Here is a 24,292-nt window from a genome sequence, read left to right on the forward strand (position 1 = left end):
CCAAATGTCATGAACATCATGAACTGATCCCTTTCTTTTCTATATTATACTGTTTCATTAATTATATAGAATTCTTCAAGTCAAATGATTAAAAATATTATATGTCCCAAGACCAAACTGAGCTCTTTGAGTTTATTTCCTCCTACACACTAGATAGGCAGTAGGTACACAGTACATAATAATTTATGGACTAGGAAACTAAGCAGTCAGGCAATGCCTAATTTTTAAAAATTAGGGAAACTCATTGTATATGGATAATAAAAGTTTCCAATCAGTTTGTGTTATGGGCTGAACTGTGTTTTTCCAATATTCATATGTTAAAGTCCTCACCATCAGTACCTCACAATATTACTGTATTTGGAGACAGGGTCTTTAAAGAGGTGATGAAGTTAAAATGAAGTTACTAGGGTGGGCGCTAATTCAAAATGACTGGTGTCCTTAAAAGAGGAGATCAGGACATGGATACATGCTTGGAGGTAAGACCATCTAAAGACATAGGAAGCATATGGGCATCTATAAGCCAAGGAGAGAGGCCTGGTACAGATCCTTCCTTCATGGCCCTCAAAAGGAATCAAATCTTTGAGTTGATTCTTATGAGACCAACACTTTGATCTCATACTTCTAGCCCCCAGAACCGTGAGAAATTCTGAAGTAAATTTCTGTTGTTTAAGCTATCCAGTCTATGGTTCTTGGTTATAGAAGCCCTAGCAAACAATACAGCAGAAGACAAAGGTCTTCCTCATTCTTCTTAAGAGGGCACTGCCATTGTCAATACACCCAGGATAGATTGTTAAGAAAAAAAAAATTTAAAGACACATAACAGCTTTATGTATTTTAGAAATAATTATTTTTTGTCTATGCATAAAAGAAACACAGGTAATTATGTACACCAAACTAAGTTATCACTGGGCATAAGAAGAAAAAAAACTTCATTTCTACTTTACTCACTTCTTAATTTATATTATTTATGTGAGCATTTGTTACTCTAACAACTTTAAGTTTTTCTGTCTATAAGAAAATGTGCCTACCTCTCCTCCTTCATACTGAAGCAAATTTATCAGTTCAAAAGCCACGTATACCAGTAGCAGTTGTGGCAGCAAAACTTACTTTTTGGCTGAAAAGGGTTGTCGCCCATCAAGTTGCAGAGTTGACTTTCTGTAAATTGTCACCTAAGTACTGACACATGATATCAGTCAATTTTATGAGTCACTTTAAGTAATGCCAAATATTGAAACATGAAACTTGGGGTTCAGAAATTCTTGGATCTAATTTTGATCTCGAAACTCACCATGTGACTCCAGACAAAAGAGCAATTTATATCTCAGTTTTCCTTCCTATAAAATAAAGATACCTAGTATTAGAGTGGATCTCATTAAATTAAATGTACACATACTTAATCTTTTTTCCTATGAAAAGTTCAATTTTTAAGTTTGATATGTCTGACATACACTTGCAACTCACTTTATATAATTGGTTCATTCTTGAATGAACCTAAATTTAGTAAATAAAATGGTGATTCTATTAAGCACTTACTACTTGAAGAAGTCTGAATTATTAACCTACAAATAATTTCTTAAAGTTATCCTTTTATAAAAATGAGTAATCACTTCACGATGTATTGTTATAGTAAGTCTGAATTTTCAAATACAAAGGGATATACTAATCTTTAACTGTAACCTATTCACATTTCAGATATAAATGTAATTATTTCCACAAGAAAACATAACTTTATTTTTTAATTAAATATTTAATTCATTCATTCATTCATTCATTTTTAAATCAGAGAGAGAGAGTGAGCACAAGCAGGAGTGGCAGGCAGAGGGAGAAGAAGGCTCCCCACTGAGCAAGGAGCCCGATGTGGGACTCAATCCCAGGACCCCGGGATCATGACCTGAGCCGCAGGGAGCCGCTTAACTGGCTAAGCCACCCAGGCATCCCAAGAAAACATAACTTTAAACCAATTTTAGTTTAGGGGCGCCTGGGTGGCTCAGTCATTAAGCGTCTGCCTTCGGCCCACGTCATGATCCCGGGGTCCCGGGATCGAGCCCCGCATTGGGCTCCATGCTCAGTGGGGAGCCTGCTTCTCCCTCTCCCACTCCCCCTGCTTGTGTTCCCTCTCTTGCTGTCTCTGTCAAACAAATAAATAAAATCTTAAAAATAAATAAATAAAAATAAATTTTAGTTTATATATTTCTGATTTTTTATCAAAGACCTTAAAAAGGAAAGAAAAGTAATTGGACATATTTCATCACAGATTAATTCATTCATAAATAACTACTCTTTCGGTGCCTGGCTGGCTCAGTCAGAAAAGCATATGACTCTTGTTCTCAGGTCGTGGGTTCGAGGCCCAGGTTGGGTGCAGAGATTACTAAAAAATATAAAAATAATAACTACTCATTGCCTTCTGAATGCAAGATGATGTGCTAAGTTCTAGGGAAAAAAACAAAAATGAGTAAGTCATAGTCCTTGCCTTCAGAAATTTATAATCTAGTATATCTATATTTCTTTGGGATTGAAAAACGATTGCTATTAGAATAAAAATTATCAAAAAGAAATTTTAATTCATTTATTTAAAACAAGAATTATTCTGGATTCCCACACACACAACAGCATAAATTTTATAAAATTTACAAATTTTAAAATAACTTTTAGTTATAAAGCAAAAAAAGATAAAAACTAGACAGCAGACACCTAAAATACTAAAATGCACACTAATTCAATCTTTGTATTTCTCCTTATCCTCAGGCTGACACAAGCAAATTTTCTTGCTTTTTAGGTTCCAATTTATTTGGACTGCATTAATCCACAGGGAAAAATAACTATTATTTTAACTTCAGAAGCTACTGTTACAAATGTTTTAACTACTATCACAAGAGACTCTAATGAATCTTTTTTTTTTTAAAGATTCATTTATTTATTTGAGAGAGAGAACACGAGCGGAGGGAGGTGCAGAAAAGGAGAGAGAATCCTCAAGCAGACACCCTGCTGAGTGCAGAGCCCCACATGGGACTCAATCCCATGACCCCAGATCATGACCTGAGCCAAAATCAAAAGTTGGATGCTTAACCTACTGAGCCACCCATGCACCAAGACTCTACTGAATCTTGTGTTTAACTGAATTCACCAAGTTCTGAAGTCTATTTAAATCTCATTAACTCGGGGTGCCTGGGTGGCTCAGTCATTAAGCATCTGCCTTCGGTTCAGGTCATGATCCCAGGGTCCTGGGATTGAGCCCCGCATTGGGCTCCCTGCTCGGCGGGAGGCCTGCTTCTCCCTCTTCCACCCCCTCTGCTTGTGTTCCCTCTCTCACTGTGTCTCTGTCAAATAAATAAATAAATAAATCTTTAATAAATAAATAAATCTCATTAACTCAATTATTTGAATAGTTGTAGCTTATCTCTAAACTAATATCAGTGTTATGACTATGTCAAGGAGATAAATACATGACGATTTTTGCTCATGTTAAGGACCTACTTGTTACCAAGAATACAGAATATTTTTCAAGAGCCACAATTACACAGCTTATGAAACTCATATGTAATATTTTTTTATTTGAATAGTTATTGGGTTATAATAATGGTTATACTGAATATTAAATAGTTGACATATATATAATATTTTTTGCTAAGTGATCATATAAATATCTCTTACCAAAACTCTGAAATTAGTATTCAATTTACAAATATTCAATTAATGAATGACTTATCTATTTGAACAGACATCTACTGCCTATTATGATAGAGATGAGTTTAAGATAACCTACTTCAAAAGCTTAAGGACCACAGTAACCTACTTAGAAACCTCAACTGATACAGTCTCAAACACACTATAAAGCTGGAAATCCTCAGATGTAATTAGAACCATAATTTCAGCCGAAAGCTGCACTATGTAATACAGTAGCCATTAGCCACATGGGACTATTTACGTTTAAATTAATTAAAATTAAATAAAATTAAAATTCAGTTCCTCAGTTTTACTAGCCACATTTCAAATGCTCAAAGTCACATGTGACTGGTGGCTACTGTATTGGACAGTACAGCTACAGAACATTTCTACTGGACAACACTGGACTAAAGAATCACTGCCATATTTTGTTCTGGTTATTAAACACTTTCATGGATTCCTTTGGCATCTCTGCCACTGAAGCATGCCAAAATTACCACCATAAAAACCTCTCAGGTCACCACTTCAGAATTTTGGTGGTAAGGCACAGAATTCTATGAAGGATTAAATCAGCTGCCACTGAAGTGGAATATCCAGCAAAGATACGCAGTGAGGATCTCAAAGTTCCAAAACGTTCTAATAGCTTCTACAGCTCACACTGAGCCCCAAAATGGCCAGAAAAAGAGAACACTCAATTTCAGCTACTGACTCATTTCATGACCTGTTTAATACACTTGTTTCTATGAAGAAAAACATGAAATCCAATTAACTGACTAATCAAAGACTTTTCAGAAAATAATTCTTTCACTACTGGAGACTGCTCATATAAATAATTTTAATTCCTATCTTACTATTTTTTGTTTCAGCTTTTATATATCTAAAATTAAACAATATCTTAAATAATTTTTATACAGAAATTTAAAAAATCGATGGATATGTAGGTCTAAATTTTTAATTGCTTGAAAAATTTACTTTTATCCATTGAGAGGTCTCACCCGATACAATATCACTGTGTTAAATAAAGGTAATGCATTTGATCTGGTACATAAGCACACAGTATGGCACAGGTGTGCTATGTACTAGATATAGTTCTATTTACTTTCTGATAAAGATTAAGCAATTTCACAAACCACAACTGTAGAGTCCGCACATAAAAAAAAGAAGAGCATTAGGCTAGAAGCCAGAAGAACCAAGTCATAGCACCAGCACTGCTACAACTTTCAATCAAATCACGTTACAATTCTGGGTCTCAGCTCTTAGGTCAACTAATAATCTCTACCGCTTAATTTAGCTCTATACTGTATACTTTAAACATTTATTAATAATAAACAGTAAAACATGGTGAAGAATGAATGCCACATTCAAATTCTGACTCAACCATTTATTACCTGGATGACCTTGGGAAAGTTAATCTCTGTGCCTTGCTTTACTATATGTATGTAACTTATTTCATAAAGTTATAGTGAAGATTAAATTAGATAACAAACATAAAGCACAGAGCTCAGTGCCTGAGACACAGAAATCATCCAATAAATCTCAACAATTTTTAACTCTGTGCTTAATAAATACCATTTTCAAGAACTCTAAGAACAGTTCACAATTTTGTTACTATACTAGAATTTACAAGCTATCAGCTGAGCATTTAGAAATTATTTTGTTTTTTAAGATCTTCATTACAGTAGTATTTCACATGATGAAATGTTAGCTTTGTAAGTATACCTTCTAGAATGTAGCTGTCAAATCTATCCTACCATATTTTCATCTTTTTAAGAAGCATTTATAAACTAGTGAAAACACATAAAAAATTTTAAACCTTCATATAAACACACATTCCTACAATTTATCAATACTGTTAAATTATATACTACTAGTCTCATAGAATAAAACAAGTAATTCAAAAATACCAACATACAAAAATTAGCATTTGGATAAAGTGCCTTATACCATTTCCAAAAAAAAAAAAACATTCATTTTACATGCATCACTGTATTTTAATTTCTAAAAAAATCCTTACTTTTTTAATTTTTTTTTTTTAATTTTTTATTTATTTGACAGAGAGAGAGCACAAGTAGGCAGAGCGGCAAGCAGAGGGAGAGGGAGTAGCAGGCTCTCCGCTGAGCAGGGAGCCCGACATGGGGCTTGATCCCAGGACCCTGGGATCACGACCTGAGCTGAACGAAGGCAGCTACTTAACCGACTGAGCCACCTAGGTGGCCCTAAAAAAAATCCTTTTTAAAACTGAGTAAGCAGCAAGTAAAATAAAAAAAATTGAGGAATATGGTGAATGGTTAAATTTTCCATCTCCCCAGACCCCAAAAGTTATTCAATGAAATAATCTGAGAAACTGTATTAAAAAGTTAATCTCTGCTTTTTTCTCATCATAAAAATGTTTAATTGGGGGCTTGCATTCCTAACCAAGAAATTAGCAACAACAAAAACCAGATTAACATAAAAAGGAAAATACAAAACCAAAATTAATAGAATCATCTTAAATACTGAAAATTTTTATTCAAAATAAGGATAGCATATACAAATAATGTTCAACTAACTCATAAATTTTGTCTAAGATTAACAAGCTAGCTGTAACCTTTAACAATTTTACTTATTTACTTAGAAGAGTTTTTCAGTGGAATGATTTGGATGACATAGGGTCATCAAAACATTGTCATTTTTTTCCTCTCACAAATTCCACAAGAAATCAGGTATTCAAATCATTCCACTGTCTTTAAAGCTTTGGTTTATGTTCTATTTCATTTTATAAACAATTCTTCAGTCTTTGCGACTAATGGCATACCGAAATGGAGGTCTATAATTTTAGAATTCTAATCCCAAATGAATAGAGCTTTAAGGAGTCAAAGTGGGTTGTTAACTATGAGTAACAATATAATATTTCCAACCCCGGTTCTGTGATCTCTCAAGAATTTCCAACGATCTCAAGGTGATACTAGAAAATTCATTTTAATGTTCATTATCTTAAAAACATACACAGTCTTCTGAGGACAGAGATTCATTTTAAAAATTCCACTTTTATATCACCTTAATATCCATCAGCTATTGATTCTACCATGGAAATTAACTGTAACAGGGTTAGAAAAACGGAGAATGATGATGTGCACCTTGGCATATAAATCACACAAATACAAACCTTAAAAAGCGTAAGCAGTAAACCCTATATAACTGAAAAAGACCCACAACTGTTTCATAAAATTCAGATGTTTAAACATGAAATTTTATAAAGAAACTAGCTTATTAAATTTATTTACAAACATTAAGCAGATGAAACCAAATTTCAAATCAGTACTTCCCACTTTTATGCCTCTTATTTTTTAAAATGCTTTATTGTTAGAAAACTCAGTACCTATCTTTTTTTAGAATCAGTCCAGTTAGTCAGTTACTGTTACAAACTACAGACTTATTCTTGAAGAGGGCACATTTCAACCACACAAAATGTACAATTAGAAACAGATGATCACTTAGCAGCTAAATACTATAGGCAAAATACTGGGGGATCATAGAAACTTTAGAAGATACCTCATCAAATCTTAACCAATTTCTGAAAGATTCTAATTTTTATTTTAAGCAGAATACTGTGTTCTGAAAAATGGTCACCCCAAGAATAGGAGAAAAGGTCCCCCAAAAGAGGAGACTACAGATATACAGTATTATTTTTTAAATAAACCAAACATTTCAAATGTCATTTTAAAAAAAGATCGTACATGCAGGAATCTTAACAGTGAACAGGCAAAAGAAAGAAAGAGGGAACAGATTGGAACTCAGCCTTGATTGGAGTTAATAGGAAAAAGGACAGGACAGGAAAGGAAAGAAAGGAAGCATTCCATGAAGAAAGAACAGCATGTGCAAAAGATCTATGTCACAGGAAATATGAGAAACTGAAAGAAAAAAAAAAAAACTAGTGTGAGTGGAAAAGAAAAGCAAGGGGGTATATGTAGGAGATAAGACAGAAGTCAAACAACACAGCACCCCAGAGATCATGTTAGGAATTTTTCCCTTAACCTAAGAGCAATGGAAAGCCAATGAGGGGATTTTCAGCAAGAACTGGTATGATCAGATTCGTGATACAGTGTCAAAAATAACAGAATTTGAGTCTAAAACCAAAGAGACAGTGGTTTTATTCTATTCTGTCTTAATTAATCCCCACTTGGCATACTGTGTATTGGCTATGACTCTTTAAACTATAAGGAACAGAAAACCCAACTCAAACTGGCTTAAGCAAAAGAGAATTCCTTGGCTCATTTACAGAACTAAATACAGGTACAATTTAAACAATGATATGTAAATCTAGTTTTTCTATCTCCATTCCTGGGTTTCACTTTCTCTATGTTGTTTCTACCCTCAGAAGAGGCTCCCCACTGTGAATGACTATACCAGCTCCAACTTAACACTTTCCAAGATTCAAGTCTAGGACACTAATAAGAGGACAAGCTCTGATTGGAATTGACTGGCTTGGCTTAAGTCATATGCCCTTCCCAAATCCAATCATTATTGCTAAGGACTTGTAATAGGTTTAGTCCTACATCACCTGCTCCCCCTGGTACCAGAGATAGAGACCCAACCAACCAGCCAACCAACCAACCAAAAACAAACAAAAAAACCAGTAAGATAAAGATTTTCCCAAAGGAAAATCAGGGTATCTATTACCAAAGTAGGAGGGAAGATGCCATGTAGCAAAAACAGATGTCTATTATAATGAATTAGATTTAGAGCTCTGTCTAGGTCAAAAGACTAAAGATATTTAACCTAGGAAACATGAGACTGTGGGGTAGAGGTGGTAGAAGTAAAAGCCATTTACAGATATTTTTAAGTTTGTCATGAGAAAGAAGAAAAGAGGATAACTTATTCTTTGTGGTTCAAGTGATAATAACAATAACAATATTAGTAATATTTACTTGTTTTGAGTAAACTAGAGAATTTCATTCCTCGTGTTGAGCTTCAACACAACTACTTAATTCATTATATACTATTACGTTATCCTAATTACAAATTATGCTATTTATAATAACAACTTTCAATACCATTAGCTAACATTAGTTAAATGCATACATTACTTGGTCTAATCCTCCAAAACTCTATGATGTAGACACTATTATCATCCTCACTTTACAGCTGCAGAAACTGATTTATAGAGGTTAAGTACCTTGCCCAAAGTAACACAACTAAGAGTAGAGCAAGGATTCAAAAGCTTCTATGTAAAAGGAACCCTTCTTCATAAGGATATGGGGAATCTCTCTTTGCACCAAGTCCTTTTCATCCAAGTAAAACCCCTGCTGACCCTGATCCAGGCTGCAGTCCTTTTGCTCTAGTTATCACCACCCATCCTATCAGTCAAAACTAAGCTGAGCACAGCAGTGCAGCTACTACATTTTCTACTGCACAGTATTCTGCTGAAGGTATCCATCTGAAGATCCCAATAACCCCCCCTTGCCAAATCAAATTACCCTTTCTTCACTTACATTTTCCTTATCTTACATGTGTTTTATCCCAACTTCTTGAAACATCCTCCTCAAAAATTTTTTATATGACAACAGACTGGTTCTCTACCCACCTCCTCCTATTTAACTCTATACAGATTCTCCATATTCTCTTGCTCCTTAAATAGTGTAAAATCAGGTTTTTCATAGAGTTTACTCCTCAGCCCTACACAAATTGTTCCCTAAATGACATATCTAATAAATCCCACAGTCTTAGCTATCAGTTCTCAATAGCAGCCTATAAAATCATCAAATAATAATCTCCAACCCTGACTCCTCAACTAAGTTCCAGCCTGTCATCTCATAACAGCTGAAAACTGCTATCTGGACATTTAAACTCACCTCAGGGCGCCTGGGTGGCTCAGTCGGTTAAGCGACTGCCTTTGGCTCAGGTCATGATCCCAGGGTCCTGGGATCGAGTCCCACATCGGGCTCCCTGCTCTGCAGGGAGCCTACTTCTCCCTCTCCCACTCCCCCCTGCTTGTGTTCCCTCTCTCGCTGTGTCTCTCTCTGTCAAATAAATAAATAAAATCTTAAAAAAAATAAAAAAAAATAAACTCACCTCAAATTCAGTATTTCCAGAACTGAACATAACTTCTCCATAAAAATTAGTCCTACAGCATTATTCATTAATAGCCAAGAAGTGAAAACAAGCCAAATGTTCATCAACTGATAAATGAATAAAGATATATCCATACAATGGAATATTATTTAGCAGTAAAAAAATGAAGTACTGATACATGCTAAATGGATGAACCTTAAGAACATTATGCTAAGTGAAAGAAGTCAGTCACATATTGTATAACTCTATTAATATCAAGTGTCCAGAATAGGCAAATCCATAGAGACAGAAAGTACATCGGTGGTTGCTAAGGCCTGTGGGGTGGGGAGAATGGGGAGTGACTACTTAATGGGTAATGGGTTTCCTTTTGAGAAGCTGAAACTACTATTCTGGGAGTAGTGCTGATTTTTGTTTAACACGGTGAGTGTACTAAATACCACTGAATTGTACACTTTAAAATAATTTAAATGGTGAACTTAATGTTATGTTAACCTTACCTCAGTTTATAAAAATTAGTTCTACCTTTGCACTTCTCTTTTACCACCAATGAAACTGTCATCATTCTGATCTTGAGTCCTTAAAAATTTTTTAACAATTTTTTTTTTTTAAGTAGGATCCAAGCCCAGTGCCTGAGGGTTCAACACGAGGCTTGAACTCACAACCCCGAGATCAACATCTCAGCCAAGATTAAGAGTCAGATGCTTAACCAACTAAAGCCACCAAAGCGCCCCATCTTAAAATTTCTTTTCAGTGTTTCCCTCTTTTACTTATCATATCTAATCAATTCCCCAGTCCTATCGTCTTCCTTCAAAATATTTCCTACAACACCCTTCATTTTCCATTCACTGTGTATTTGTTCATGCCCTTAAAACCTCACGCCCATAGTAAGATTTACTTTGTAAAATTCACTTTATACTCAGCCTCGGAGCATCCAGATCTGATTTCATCCATTTAACACAGAACCAACAAATTAATAATGTCCTAAAACTCTCCACCAATCCATGCAGAGCTGCGTTATCCTAGAAGCTTCCAGAATGCAGTGAGGTACAGAACAGGCCAAATGTTCTAGGAACTGACACTTCCACCAGTGGTTGGTGCTGCCAGGCTACTCCTATGCTATCTAACCCAAGAAAAGAACATGCAATCCTGAGATTACAAGGCTGAGGTTGGAATGAGGGAAGACCAAGGCATCATATCCTACAAAATTAATATACAGCATCTGGCACCCAGTAAGTATTACAATGAGTGAAATGAACTTTTTGAGACTCAGTTCCCTCATCTGTAAAGGACTGATGATGATAATACCACCCATCTCAAAGAAGCATTTTTCTGAGGATGAAATATGATCTATGAATATACTTTGTAATCTCTAAAATACTACAATAAAAGATTAGAAAGACATCTCTTGTGTTATAACTCCTCAAACATAAATACCAACAATGTAGTGTCAAAAAAGTAGGGCCAATTTTCTTATTTACTTTTTTCTATTCAATAAAATTGAGAGGTCCATTATTATTTCTACCCATGGACCTTAATAAAGCCATTTTGTTGATTAGGGCCTTTCTATAGTACTCAGCAATCCTTGTATAAAGTCAGATAATCTTAAATGCTGACTGGGAAAAGCAAAATGAGTAAACAAAGCAGGAGATACGGACTACCTACATCTAAAACACTCAGACCCCTCCCAAGCCCTTCATGTTTTGCTTCTCAAACTTGCCAAAGGTAACAATTACGCACAAAATAAGGGTCACACAGGGGTAGAGCCTAGAAGCAAGGAGCAGATTATTTCGTAGACTAACGATCTTTGCTTTGGTTAACAGCCCTCATTCAAGCAGTTGTCATGCTGAAGAAATCCCAAACCTAGCAAAAAAAGAAAAAAAAAAGAAAAAAAGTATGTGTTTAACGTCTAATGATGAAATCTTAGAAGTCCACAAACCCCAACCTCAGAAATTTAAGATATATTAATTTACTTAAAAATGACTATAAACCCATTACATATTAATATAAATAGTTGTGTGAAAAATATTTTCCAAAACAAAAATTTAGGAGTGGCATTGTTTTACATTATTGCAAAACGCATTAATAGCTAGCTGTCTTAATAAAGACAGCTGCATTATCTTACCTGCTTCTACATTTAATCTGTTGCATTACATTGTTCTATTGAAATGAAGAAAACCCAGCCTCAGAAGTTAGGTAAGTAGTAAAGAGAGGATCTTACAGAACCCCTGAAAGCACCTCAAGTCCCCAAGACCACAGTCAGAGAACTGCTACACTACATAAATCAATTCAAAGCCTTTGTTTAAAAAGGCGAGCTAAATTACTATCCTGGCTATACTGGCTGGTCAAAAATTTTGTATATACCAATCCAAAGAGTAAAATAGTAACTTTAAACAGGGAGTATTCACATGAATAGTACAACTCTAAGAAAAAGCATTTATCAAGCAGAGTGTAAAGCAAAACATGTACCATTCCAAAAACTCACACTGTGCTCATCATGATGTACTCAACCAAAAAAGCAGAAATGTTTGCAATAAAAAATATTTGAAATAAAAAATATTTTTTGTTTAATCCAGTTCGCCAAAAAGCCTAAATATTACACCTTGATCCTACAGGGTTTCAGTTAATCATTTTTTACTGCAGATGAGCTCTGAAGGTAAAGTTGGGAAGGGAAGAAAAAATGGTAACAACAAAAATATTTTGGAACAGAAACCTCAAGGGATAACTTTCTAAGTACTACCTACATTCATTAGAGATGGAGTGGAAACAGCTGAAAAAACTATCATGTTACTAGATGGAGAGGCAGGGAGGCATAATATGTGTGTTGGAAAGGGGTGGAACTCTATCTAATGGTCCAAATTAACCATTAACTTTCAATATACTCTTAGAATCCATAGAAACAATTTTAGTTTTTTTCTTTCTTGAGTAGTTCTAGTTGTAAAGATTGACATTTTATGGCTTTTATTGTTTCCTAGAAATCTTCAAACAGTATCTTATTACTTTTAAATAGAATAAAACTCATTGTATTTTACAATTACTATGTAAGCTTATAGATTCCTTTTATAAGTCTAAGATACATTATGTGATTTTAGTGATTTTGTTTTTCCTACCTCTTGAAATATTTTGCTAATTCCATCATCCTAGGTATTACTTCACCATTGCTAAACAAATATTCCCTAAACAAATATTCCCAACTATGCTTACCAAAAAAATCAAAATAATAAGAAAACATAAGAATGATTTAATTGCCTAGAAGGTTAATGCAACAATGAAATAAATCATCACTATGCATTATCTTTCACTTTTCTTATCTTTCAATTTTCTTATTGTTTTGCACAAAATATTGCATCAACTTTCAAAAACATATGATTGAAGACATCATCCTTGCAGTCTGCAAAAGAAGAAACTTTACCTCTACCCTTTTATGTTGCAGTACCTGGGGACCTGGGGATTAAACTAACAAAAAACAGATTAACAGGAGGAAAAGCACATAATTTTTATTAATATTTATATACACGGGAATTCACAAAAAAGAAGTCAGTCTCAAAGAAGTGGTCAGATTCAAGGTCTTATATACCATTTTAACAAAGGAAAGGGTATTAGGGCTTTGAGAGACAATAAATCATGGAGAAGTAACTAGAAAATACATGGGAGAACTAATGGAAGATAAGGGTTATTCTCATTAGGTCTGTTTATGCAAACTCATCTTGGTATTAACCCTCCATCTCGAGTAGTAAGAGTCACTCTTCCTTTCCTACTACCAGGGGGAAAGAACATCTTCACAAAGGGATATTTATGACTGGCTTTTAGGCAAATAACAGGAGGACAGAAAACAGTTTTTGTTTCTGTTAATTCTAAATTGCAGTCCACTCAAAATAATCCTTAGGTCAAAGTGGCATATGTTAGCGCAGAATATCCTGATCTACTTCATCTGTCTTTAGTTTTCACTGAATATAGTTAAGAACTCAGAACTTTTATTTTCTGCCCATTATGGAACAGAAGAAAACTGGCAGAGGTCACATTTTACAATTTAGATGAACCTAAAAATGAATGCAAAGATAGATAGCAAGCACCTTAGACTTAATGATGAAATTTGGGAAATCTCAGACTGAATCTTCAGAGGAGAGTAACTTGGTACAGTTCATAAGTGGACAAGTGTTGAATGCAGGAATATATGAAGGTGACTAGAAGGAAATAGATGATGTGGAAATTTTTTAAATTCATTGGATTGGTTATGCTAATTGGTATCTACAAATCTAGAACTGAAAATATCTTGCAATTATGAAGCAAAGAAGATGGCCAGCCTCCCTTCAACAAAATTAAGAACCCTCAAAAGTTTCAAAAAATTCTTTAAGTATTGCATTTAATGATGCACATGCAAAAAAGCCCGGAATGATAAGCTAGAACGTAGCAGAAGTATTTTAAATCTCAAATCAGTATTTACAAGATGGATACATTCCAGGTTCACATGACAGCTGATAAGTAGTCACATTCAGAGTGTTGCCCATTTCAGGTACATACACCTTCAAAACCTGGAAAATGTACATAAAAATCTGGGCAACATGGGACAGTGAAACATCCTAAGCTTGAAAGATGTAAATCTACACAGAGCATCAGAAAAGGAATAAGAGCAGAACCAAGATTAACACAAAAACTACAAGAATGGACAAAAGAATTTAAAATTTCTGTCAGAAATACAACTTGTGACAAAATTTTTATAAGTGTAGAACTGGCTTAGTATTACCCAGCAAGAAATTTTCTTGATTTGGCAATATCAGGAAGAATAGGGTTGAACTTCTATGGATTTTCACAAATGGGAAGCAAGAAAAGTCAATTGCACATAATCTGGACTTCATACATATTTGATGATTCTTACTGTCATAAGAAAAACTAGTTTTTCTTCTCAGCTCAATGCATTCTCAAGCATAAATGAATTTCAAAAACCCTTGCAGGGGCACCTGGGTGGCTCAGTCGGTTGAGCAAGCAGCTCTTGATTTCGGCTCAGGTCATGAGATCAGGGTCCTGGGATCAAGCCCCGTTCTTAGCAGGGCATCTGCTTGAGGATTCTTTCTCTCCCTCTCCCCCCACTTGCGCACTCTCCCTCTAAAAATAAATAAATCTTAAAAAAAGAAAAATCTTGCATAAATTAACATGAAGAGAGCCATATTATAAAATGAGACTACAGGAGAGGTAGATATACTCATTAAGAGGGTCAGAACCTATACTTGCAAAGGAATGACTTGAAAATGATGAACTATGATTGATAATAGTGCAGATAACTCTTTCAGTGTATGGTAAGCTTCAACTACCAAGAAGAATCTTCCTCATACAACTAGGAAAAGAACTTGCAGGAACTAGGAAGAGAATTTTGTCTAACCCTTCAATCACAACGTTTTTTTGCACAGATCCTCAAAGTGGGAAGACTAAAGGAAGATGTTCTCTGCGTGCATATAAAAACTAAAAAAGTGTGCATATTCACTGTAGGGGTGGTATGCAATTAGATGCATGATATGTATTTGTTTTTCATGTCTCAAGATATATACAAAGAGACTATGTTTAAATTCTAATTAAAAGCTCTAATGAGTTGTTTTATATTATCCCTTTATTCTTCTATAAATTATACAATGAAAATTATATAAAATAATTTAAAATGTAAAAAAAAAAAAGAAATAGTTCCTTTAAATCTAGATAGTGAATAGCGGTAGCTATTTTTCCTGGTATAATGATAGTTAGAAGAGTCCTTAAAAGAAAATTGCTTTGTAGAAATGAATAGAAATTCCAAACACACGTTTGATACAAATTACCAAGTAAATCATTATTTATATCTTTAAAATAACCTGACTGAAAAATCAGATTTTTTGAGTCCTTTGAAGCAGGAAAAGATAAACTATCCAGGACTATATATTTAATTAGTGAACATGTCATAAATAAATATATCTCACCTTTCAAAAGTTACTTTTGAAATGTAACAAAATGTTGTCAATAATCTCCAATTTCCTGTCACCTAAAACTAAGTTTACTTTCTATTTACCAAAATTGTTATTCCATTCAGATACATCCCCTGTTGAATTTGTACAGAAAAAAAAAATCTTGGTATGGTTCTAAATGTTCTCTTGAATAAATAAAGCAAGTGTGGGAGAAGAGTGTACAAAAATTATCTATTCCTTTCCTTTGCTTTCCTCTCCCCTACTAAAAAAGCCAATTCTGAATAGGAAAACACTGGACTAAAGAAGACTGGAATAGATAGCTTAACTGGTACGAATGGGTTGAAGTGGGGATGCTGAGATTTGTAGTTCTCCAACATTTAACTCCCTCAGAACTTTCCTATTAATCACAGCTCGTTACCACTACAAGGGCCCTAAGCAAACTTTCGAATAAGGCAAAGTCTCTGACAACTACTTTCTAAGCCTCCTCTCCCCTAACCAGCCTAGGCTCTGATGCCAAAGGGTAGCAGCAACTCTAAGTTCCCTAAACTAAGTTGGTCCTGTCCTCCAAAACTGCTCCTTTCCTTCACCCCCAAACACCCATTTCTAGGGGACTGCTCCCAATGATCTCATTATCAGATTACTGCAGGTAAATTCATACCAATACTAATGCCAAAATATCACTCCCTACATTACTTGCTAATTGCAAAAGAAAAAGCTTAGCGTGCAAAGATAATCTGTCACGATTTTATTGGCGAGATCAAATTTAGGATTACTAATAGGATAACAGATAACCCTCCTTTATGTTCCTTCTGATGTTGTATAATGTGAGGTACACTGCATGACTTAAGTATTCTTGCCAAAAATATTCAGCCTGATCTACACAAGCCTTCAGATCTAACTTCAAGTTTACAGAAAATACAGGGGATAGAAGGTACAATTTAAACCTAATGAAGAGGAAACTTAGTAAAATACAGAATGTGGGTTATTCTACAAGACTACTGGTAGCCTGGTCTCTACAAAAGGTCAATGTCATCCCAAAAAAAAGAGAGAGAGAGAGAGGGAACTACACTAAATTAGAAGAAAACTAAAGCAGCAAATGTAATGCGTGACTGGATACTGGTTCCAAAATAAGTGACTAAAAAGGACATTTTCGGGACAATGGGGAAAATGTGAATACATACTACATACCTATATTAGACTGTAGAGATTCTTCTTAAGTATGATTACAGTATTGTAAAAGTATTGTACAGAAAATTGGTCTTATTCTTATGACATCCATACAGACACATCGATAGAATTGTCACATCTGCAATGTGCTCTGAAAATGTTCACCAAAATCATGTAAGATAGGCAGATAAAGGAAACGTGGCAAAACGGCAACACTTTAAAAACTAGGTGGTACATATGAAAGTCCAAATGGGCTATTCTTCAACTTTTCAATATGTTCGGGGAAAAAAATAACATGAAAACTTCAGGAATAAAAAGTTGAAAAGCTAAAAGTAAACTCTTAAAAACAAAAATGTAAAAGGAGCAGTTGAATAGTATTTCTTAAATTTTGTAGGTGAGCCTCCTTGCTTCTCCTCAGTCACCTTATTCCCACAAAAAAATGAAATATAGTGAATTGAGCACTGAACAAGGACTCAGACGACCTAAGGTTCTAGAAATGGTTCTATCACTTCCTAGCCATGACCTCATTAAAGACGTCTCCCTGAGGCTCTCTTTCCTCATCTTTGAAACAGTTCCATAAACAGACCAATGCAAAAGGGGTCTTGAGGTACAAATCAAGCATATCAATGACAGATACAAATTCAAGATACAATTATAACGGTATTTGTACTGATGTTTTAAAACGTCAAGAGCACACAGCCCTAACAATTCTCTAAGCAAACCAGTGCCTTCAATGGCACAGCAAGTTTCCATTTCTTAGCCTGAGTTGTCACTAATCCCCCAAGGCAGGACTTAGCACAAATGCTAAGAGGTGGCTTTTGCACTTTAAAAACTCTCTCTTAGGTTTCAATTTTATGTCTAATGGCACTAAAAGACGTCAAATTCTTCAGACCCAGTCCAAGTCTGAAAACAATAAAGTTCACGTTCACAGAATTTTAAAAAAACAAATCTCTGCAAACAAAGAGAACCCCTGGGACCAAGGTCTTCCCGTGCTTGCAGAAGCGGGTTCACTTTGACGTTTCTCCTCTCTAGCAGATTTCTCCTTAAAAGCCTTCAAACTTGAGCTAAGTTGGGAGGAACTCCCTCCATCTCTAGAGCTGGATAAAACCTCAGAGTGAGCTCATTCTTTCCGTCTCAGTAAGTAAAACCTGAAAGCTCGGTCAGTAAATTGTGTATCCAAGTCCACGTTTCTCCTCAGGGCCCTTCTGTAGACAATAACGGGACTTCTAGGGCAGAGCAGGGAAGTCCCTTTGACAAGAATGAGGGTGTGAGCGTGGGATGACTCGTCACCTGGGCGGGAGGGTGGGGGCGGCGGGGGAGACAAGGGCCCTCGGGCCCGGGATGCCTGAAAGTTCGGAACCCCCTTCGGTCTCGGGCTACCATGAAGACACTCCGGGGAGCGTTGTTGTTTGGGAAGCATGGGTCCCCGCCAAACATCGGCACAAAATGTACGGCGGACCAAGGGAGTAGCAGAGAGAAAAGCCAAACCCAGGCTGGGGCAAACAGGCACAAGGCCCTGGGAGGCGAGCTGGAGGAGGTGGAGGAGGCGGAGGAGGTGGAGGAGACGGAGGAGGAGACGGAAGAAGAGGCGGCGGAGGCCTGCGCGGCTCCGGCCTGCCGCACCGAGCCGTCTGCCGCGTCGCGCTGGGATCCCTCCCCCGCCGGGGCCGGCGCAAGATGGCGGTCCGGCCGCCGCCGCGCAGCCGGTCCCCTCCCCCGCGCCCTGGGCGCTCTCGGCAAACCGCGCCGGCCTCGACACCCCCGGCCCAGCGCCCCCGGAGTGAGGCGGCGCAGGCCGCGCGGGAGGGCCTCTGCCTGCTGCAGCGCGGGGCGGGCGGGGGCGGGGGGCGCTTACCGTGAGCGGAGCGGATCGGCCTGACTGGGGCCCTGAGGAGGAGGAGAAAGAGGAGGAGGAAAAGGAGGAGCACGAAAAACTACACAGCGGCGACGGCGGCGGCTCCCATTGCGGAGCAGCAGCTGAGCCGTGGGAAGGGGGGGGTTCTCGTGGAGCCGGCGCGCTGCCTCATGGGTAGGCTCCGGGTCAGCCTCCGCGCGTCCGGGCTCCCTTTCTTCTCGCCGACGCGGGAGGCGGGCGCGGGCATGTGCGTCGCGTCACAGGCCTTCGAAGGCCGCGGCGCCCCGCCATGCGCAGGCTGCTGGCGAGGGCCAGGGCCCGGGCCTGGCGGGGCTGTGGGTGGCCACCTGCTTGCGGGCCCGCCCGGGGCAGCGAGCCCGAAGTCGGGGCTGCACCTCAGCCGAAGGCGTGGGAACGTGAGTTCCGGGTCCTCCCTGTGTTTAACAGCCAGTGCTCCGCAGGCTTGGAAAGTAAGAAGGTCTAGGAAGAGAGGCGCCATTACAAAGAAATACTGTGCCTGTGAGGGGCGAAGACATAAGCCAGAGGAGAAGCAGAGTCGGTTTCTTTTAATAATTGGCTAATTTTCCCATATTTGTTTCAAACATACGATGTCGCTTGTGTCTCCTTTAATTCCTAACTCTGCCATATGGATCCCTGTAATAACTTTAAAAAATGTTAAATGCATTTACGAGAACACTTAGCAAGATACTGCTTGTGTAAATAACTTGCTACACCTTATATTCTGATCTGTAAGGGAAGTTTCCTCTCCCAGTTGTCCTCACAACATCAGTCAGTCTCGCTTCCTTAGACCCGTAACACACACACCAATCATTGCACAAACCCATCACTGAATTGAACTAATTCTTCCTATTTGAATTAGTTCCTTCTTTCTCATCCAGACAGCCCCCAGCTTTTCTACGGTGTTTAGCATTACAGTCACTTCCTTATTGGTTTACCACCCCCAGATCGATCTTACCAAAAGACCACTTAAATTATCCCTAGACCTGGAATGGCTATAGGTAACCATGACCTACTCCCTCCCAACGTGCCAGAGATAGTCTATCCAGGTTTCTCTTTCTTGCTGGCCCTGCAAGTAAGCTTTGCAGGAAAAGAGAATAATCAAAATAACAAACTGGAAATCTAGTTCAAAAATCTTGCCGTATTCTTAAGTCATTATAGTTCAAATATAGTTCTAATGGTTTGCAAAGCATGTTATGGTAATGAAAATGAACTGAAGATTTCACTCTGTGTTCTATAGTTTGGTCCCAGGTGTAGAGACAGAAACTTCATGTTGTTAGACCCTAGAGCTAATTTAAATCGAGGGGATGATTCATGCCAACCAAACTTACTAGAGACTGATGTACAAACCGAAATTCAAATTTATTCCTTTTTTTTTTTCTTTCTTTCATGAAAAGCATATCTGCCCCGAAGACCAGAAAACTCGGGTTGACACATTTTCACTCAAAGGAAACATTTACATGAGAAGCCAAATTATAAAAGATTTCCAATGAGTATGAAATCAACACACATGAAGTAATTTAGATGACTTTTTTGATGACTCATCCTTAAAACTCCTTCCATGGCTTGTAGAATATAACTCTCTTGGCTCTCTTGACTTCCTATCCACACTTTCCTATCATTTTTTAAGAGTTTCTCTTCCTCTGACGTGTCAATTTTCTGCCCCTTAACATTCTGTACCTACTCTTTAAGTATCCTCACAGTACTTATTTTCCTTAAGTGAGGTCATGCTCCACACCCTTCCCTGACTGTAATGGATATAGGTGATTGCCCAGCTTCCATTTCACAGCTTCATTGTGTTCACCTATGTAATTTGGGTAGAATAACCACTACCCACCCCCAATTCCAAGAGTCCAGCCAGCCTAAAACTATTAGAATTACCCTTACCTCCCTTTGAACCAGTTTTTGTTTCAGAAACCAATCAGAGTGAAGCCCAGGATTTTTGTTTGACTGTGGGAAAAAGAGAAGTTCTTTCTCTGGATGATATGGCATTGGCATTAGAATGTGAATACTGGAAGAGCTACAACTTTTTTTTACTAAGGAAAGCCAACTGATAATAAAGCTAACAGGTGGAGGAGGAAGGGCTGGGTCAATCAATCATAGGGAAAGGCAGACAATCTCTGAGAGCATCATAAGCCTCCAGTTGAAACCCATTCTAAACCCTGTGCTACCTCTAGACGTCTCTGTTATATGAGTGAATAAATTCCCTTTTCTGTTTAAGCTGAAGGGGTCCAGAATAAGCCTCTGTGACATAAAAATTATTTTTAGGCTGAAGGCATCTGAGTTTCTGAAATCTCTGATCTACCTAAAAGCAGAGCCTCCCAAAAGAACTCAATTGTCATAAATCTCCTCCCAGGGAGCAACCAGGGAAGATTGGCTCTTATCACCAGAGACAATGAGAATTGTCACCACACCTAGAGTCATTGTCACCAAACTATCATCTCTCCCATCTATTCTCCTAAGGGCCCATTTATCTTTCCTAAATGTCATTGTTTTCCCCTAAGTGCACTCTTTCCCCCACCCCCCTTCCAAGAAGTCATTTGTTTTCATATAAGTGCCCTCTCCCCTCCCCTTCACCTATTAAAATGGTATATAAGCCCCAAATTCTAACCACTCCTTTGAGTCACATTTCTTGGTAAACTCCTTTACCTTGTATGTGATTAAAATCTGTCTTTTCTCTTGCTAACCTGTCCTTTTGTCAGTTTAATTCACAAGCCCCCAAAAAGTAAATCTAAGAGGGTGGAGAAAAGTTCTCCTCCCTGACAAAGCCAATTTTAGTTGGGTTTTCTGTTTATTTACAAGTGAAAGCATCCTAACTGTGGTGGAGACAATAATAAATACTCACCATGGTACTTTCCTCTTGCATACCCAGGAAACCCACATTTCCTAGTTCCTTTACTTCTGTATCAGGCCATGGGACTGTATTTGGCCAGTGCAAGGTAGGCGGTGATTTCCCAATCTAAGCCTGACCCTTAAAACCTCCAGTGATTTATAGTTCCTTTCTGTTTTTCACATTTCAGTCAGTCGGATATGGAAAATTTTGAGGAGCCAGTGGATGGCAGTAACATCAGATGGAAGGACCACAGGTCTTAATAATTGCACAGGAGCACATCTACTACACTGATCCTCATTGTACTGATTAGAGCAAAACATAAACCTTTACTGAGTTATGACTGAGATTTGAGGGTTGTTTGTCACTAAATCATTAACCCTGATTAATAATAGAAATAGTGGCCTACTGTAACAAAAAATCCAAAATATGTGGCATTAGTTTAGTATAGCAGTCAGGTGGGAATTGAGGAACTGTGTAGTAGGCTGGATAACCAAAGATCCATATTAGGCAGTGGCTAAACTGTTGTCTACAATACCTTAGAAGGCAGATCAGTACAAGTACATATTTTCTAGCTCTAAGGGAAGAGTTCTGAAAATATTAATAGTAGATGTTGGTGATTTTTTTATATGATTTGTAAAATACTACCAGAAAGAGATTAGCATGGAACAGAATTAACCAGTTTACAAAAAAAATGAAAGAAAATAGAGAGAATCCAGCATTTGGGCCGCCTTGCAGAGTTTGAAAACACAATACTTCTAGATTCCAAAGAGAAAGAGCTGTATTTTAAAAGGCTTTGAGCAAGGAAGAGCCTCAGTAGGATTTGAACAGAATGACTCAGCCTTTAGGAAAAGATCAGATTATACATGTTGTTTCAGATAGTATCTATTGTTTCAGATAGCCTCAAAGAAGCAGCTACTATTTTTTCCCCAGGTTTATTGATGTATAACTGACAAAATTGTATATAAAGTATACATGATGATTTGATATACATATCCATTGTGAAATGATTACCACAAAGGTTAGTTACCACATCCATCCCCTCAAATAGTTACAGTCACTTTGTATGTGTGTGGGAGACAGCTTAAAATCTACTCTCTTAGCAAATTTCAAGTATACAATACAGTATTAGGCTATACATTAGATCCCCAGAACATATCTTATAATTGAAGAGGCAGCTATTAAATTGAGAGAGAGATTTGATTAAGAAAGTAGAGAAATAAGGCAGCCTTTAGAACCATGTCCCCCGGGCGGTGGGGGGTGAATATTCTTGGTGCTTCAACCATTACTTTTGGATATCTATCCACCTTTTTTGGGTGCTCCCCTTTGCCACAAGCTCCACTGTGCCTTTACTTCCAACAGCCAGGATCTGCAGCTCTTTTACAGGGGACTACCCTTAGGCTATTAGAACCACTTTGCCTGCCTTCACAGAGACTGAAAGTACCTGGGAACTTATATGCCCATAAGACCAGCTCTTAACCAAGGACTGATAAATGCAGGAGTGTGGATGCCCTAACTTCCTTGTCCTGGGTGAGAACAACTTTGAGGCATGACTTACACTCCAGAATTCCCCTGTAGGACCAGGCTGAAGTGACCTTCTGTAGTCTTTTGTCTAATGTACCCCTGCTGATGTGCATGTTAAGCTATTCTGCCAGCACCAAAGCCACCCTTCTTACCTCATCTTTCGGGATGCTGGGAGCCGGTATTCTACAGAGCCATTCTGGGCTTTGCCAGCTGTTCCCGGTTACATTTCGCCAATAGAGGGCCCTAGAGGGAGTCTGCAAGGCTGAAGGAGGAAGAAGGGCCTTGCTCCTTCCTGTTTACTTTGCTTTATGTTTCTGTCTTCATGAATCCAACAACAGTGACAACTCGTTCCTGCGGCAAAGGCTGAATCTACTTTACAGTTTTCCCAACATTTGCAGAACTAGTCTTATTGTACCCCCACAGAGATATCAACACCAGCTACCATCACCCCCTCCTCAGTAGTCTGGGTCCCAGCTCTATGGTATCTCTGCTCCAAGCACAGAGACTCCAACACCAGGTGAGCAGTGCCCCTTTCTCAGAGGTCTGAGTTTCAGCTCCATGGGGCCATTCCCCCAAGCTTCTAAGTGTCTGTTATGGACTGCATATATGTGCCCCCCCCAACCCCCCCCACCCCTGCCCAATTCATGTGTTGAAGCCCTTACCCCCATTGTGATAGTATCTGGAGACAGGGCCTTTCAGAAGTAACCTTGAGATCTCTCTCTCTCATTCATTCTCTCATTCTCGTTCTTTCTTCTTCTCTTTCTCTCTTTCTCTCTCCCTCTCCCTCCCCTTCTGTCCCTGCTCCCACCCCCCACCCCTCCTTCAGGATACAGCAAGAAGGCTCATGTCTACAAGCCAGGAAGCTGGTTCTCCCCAGGCACTGAATCTGCCACAACTTGATCTTGGACTTCCCAGCCTCCGGACTGTGGGAAAGAAATGTTTGTTGTTTAAGCCACCAGTCTATGGTGTTTTTGTTATAGCAGCTCGAACTAAGACACTGTTAGTGATTCAAACCTCTTTGTTCCCTCAGCCCTAGAGGTGGTAGCTGCTTCCTGCAGTCTCCACCTCCATAATATTTAGTGTTATCTTTTTGCCATTAATAATTCTTTATTTTCAATTCTCTTTGTTAAAATAATTAGTATGCTCCCGTCTCCTAACTGGATCCTGAGTGATACACTTGGCTTCCTCTTCTTCTTTGTCTGGCTTTCCCCACTCTCATACAATTTTCTTAATAAGTCATTGTTCACAAATCCTCTTCTT

The 24,292-nt window shown here is 37.9% G+C and overlaps 1 protein-coding gene across 13 annotated transcripts in view; it reads right to left on the reverse strand.

Annotated features, from left to right (window-relative positions):
* ZNF280D (zinc finger protein 280D) overlaps nt 1-24,292 on the reverse strand; it is a 305,658-nt gene that overhangs the window by 111,670 nt on the left and 169,696 nt on the right. For 4 of the 13 annotated variants that reach the window (XM_032417682.1, XM_032417672.1, XM_032417685.1 and 1 more), the window contains exon 4: nt 1,289-1,334. The exons of 2 other annotated variants lie outside the window; for them this stretch is intronic. In XM_032417682.1, the coding sequence (XP_032273573.1) occupies nt 1,289-1,334 (46 nt within the window). Of the gene's footprint in view, nt 1-1,028; nt 1,052-1,107; nt 1,177-1,288; nt 1,335-11,451; nt 11,575-18,660; nt 18,805-24,292 lie in introns of those variants that run through there. 7 more of the 13 variants (XM_032417674.1, XM_032417676.1, XM_032417673.1 and 4 more) reach the window with 7 other exon arrangements.

This window comes from Phoca vitulina, unplaced genomic scaffold, assembly GCF_004348235.1.
Source record: "Phoca vitulina isolate PV1807 unplaced genomic scaffold, GSC_HSeal_1.0 scaffold20, whole genome shotgun sequence".
NCBI lineage: Eukaryota > Metazoa > Chordata > Mammalia > Carnivora > Phocidae > Phoca > Phoca vitulina.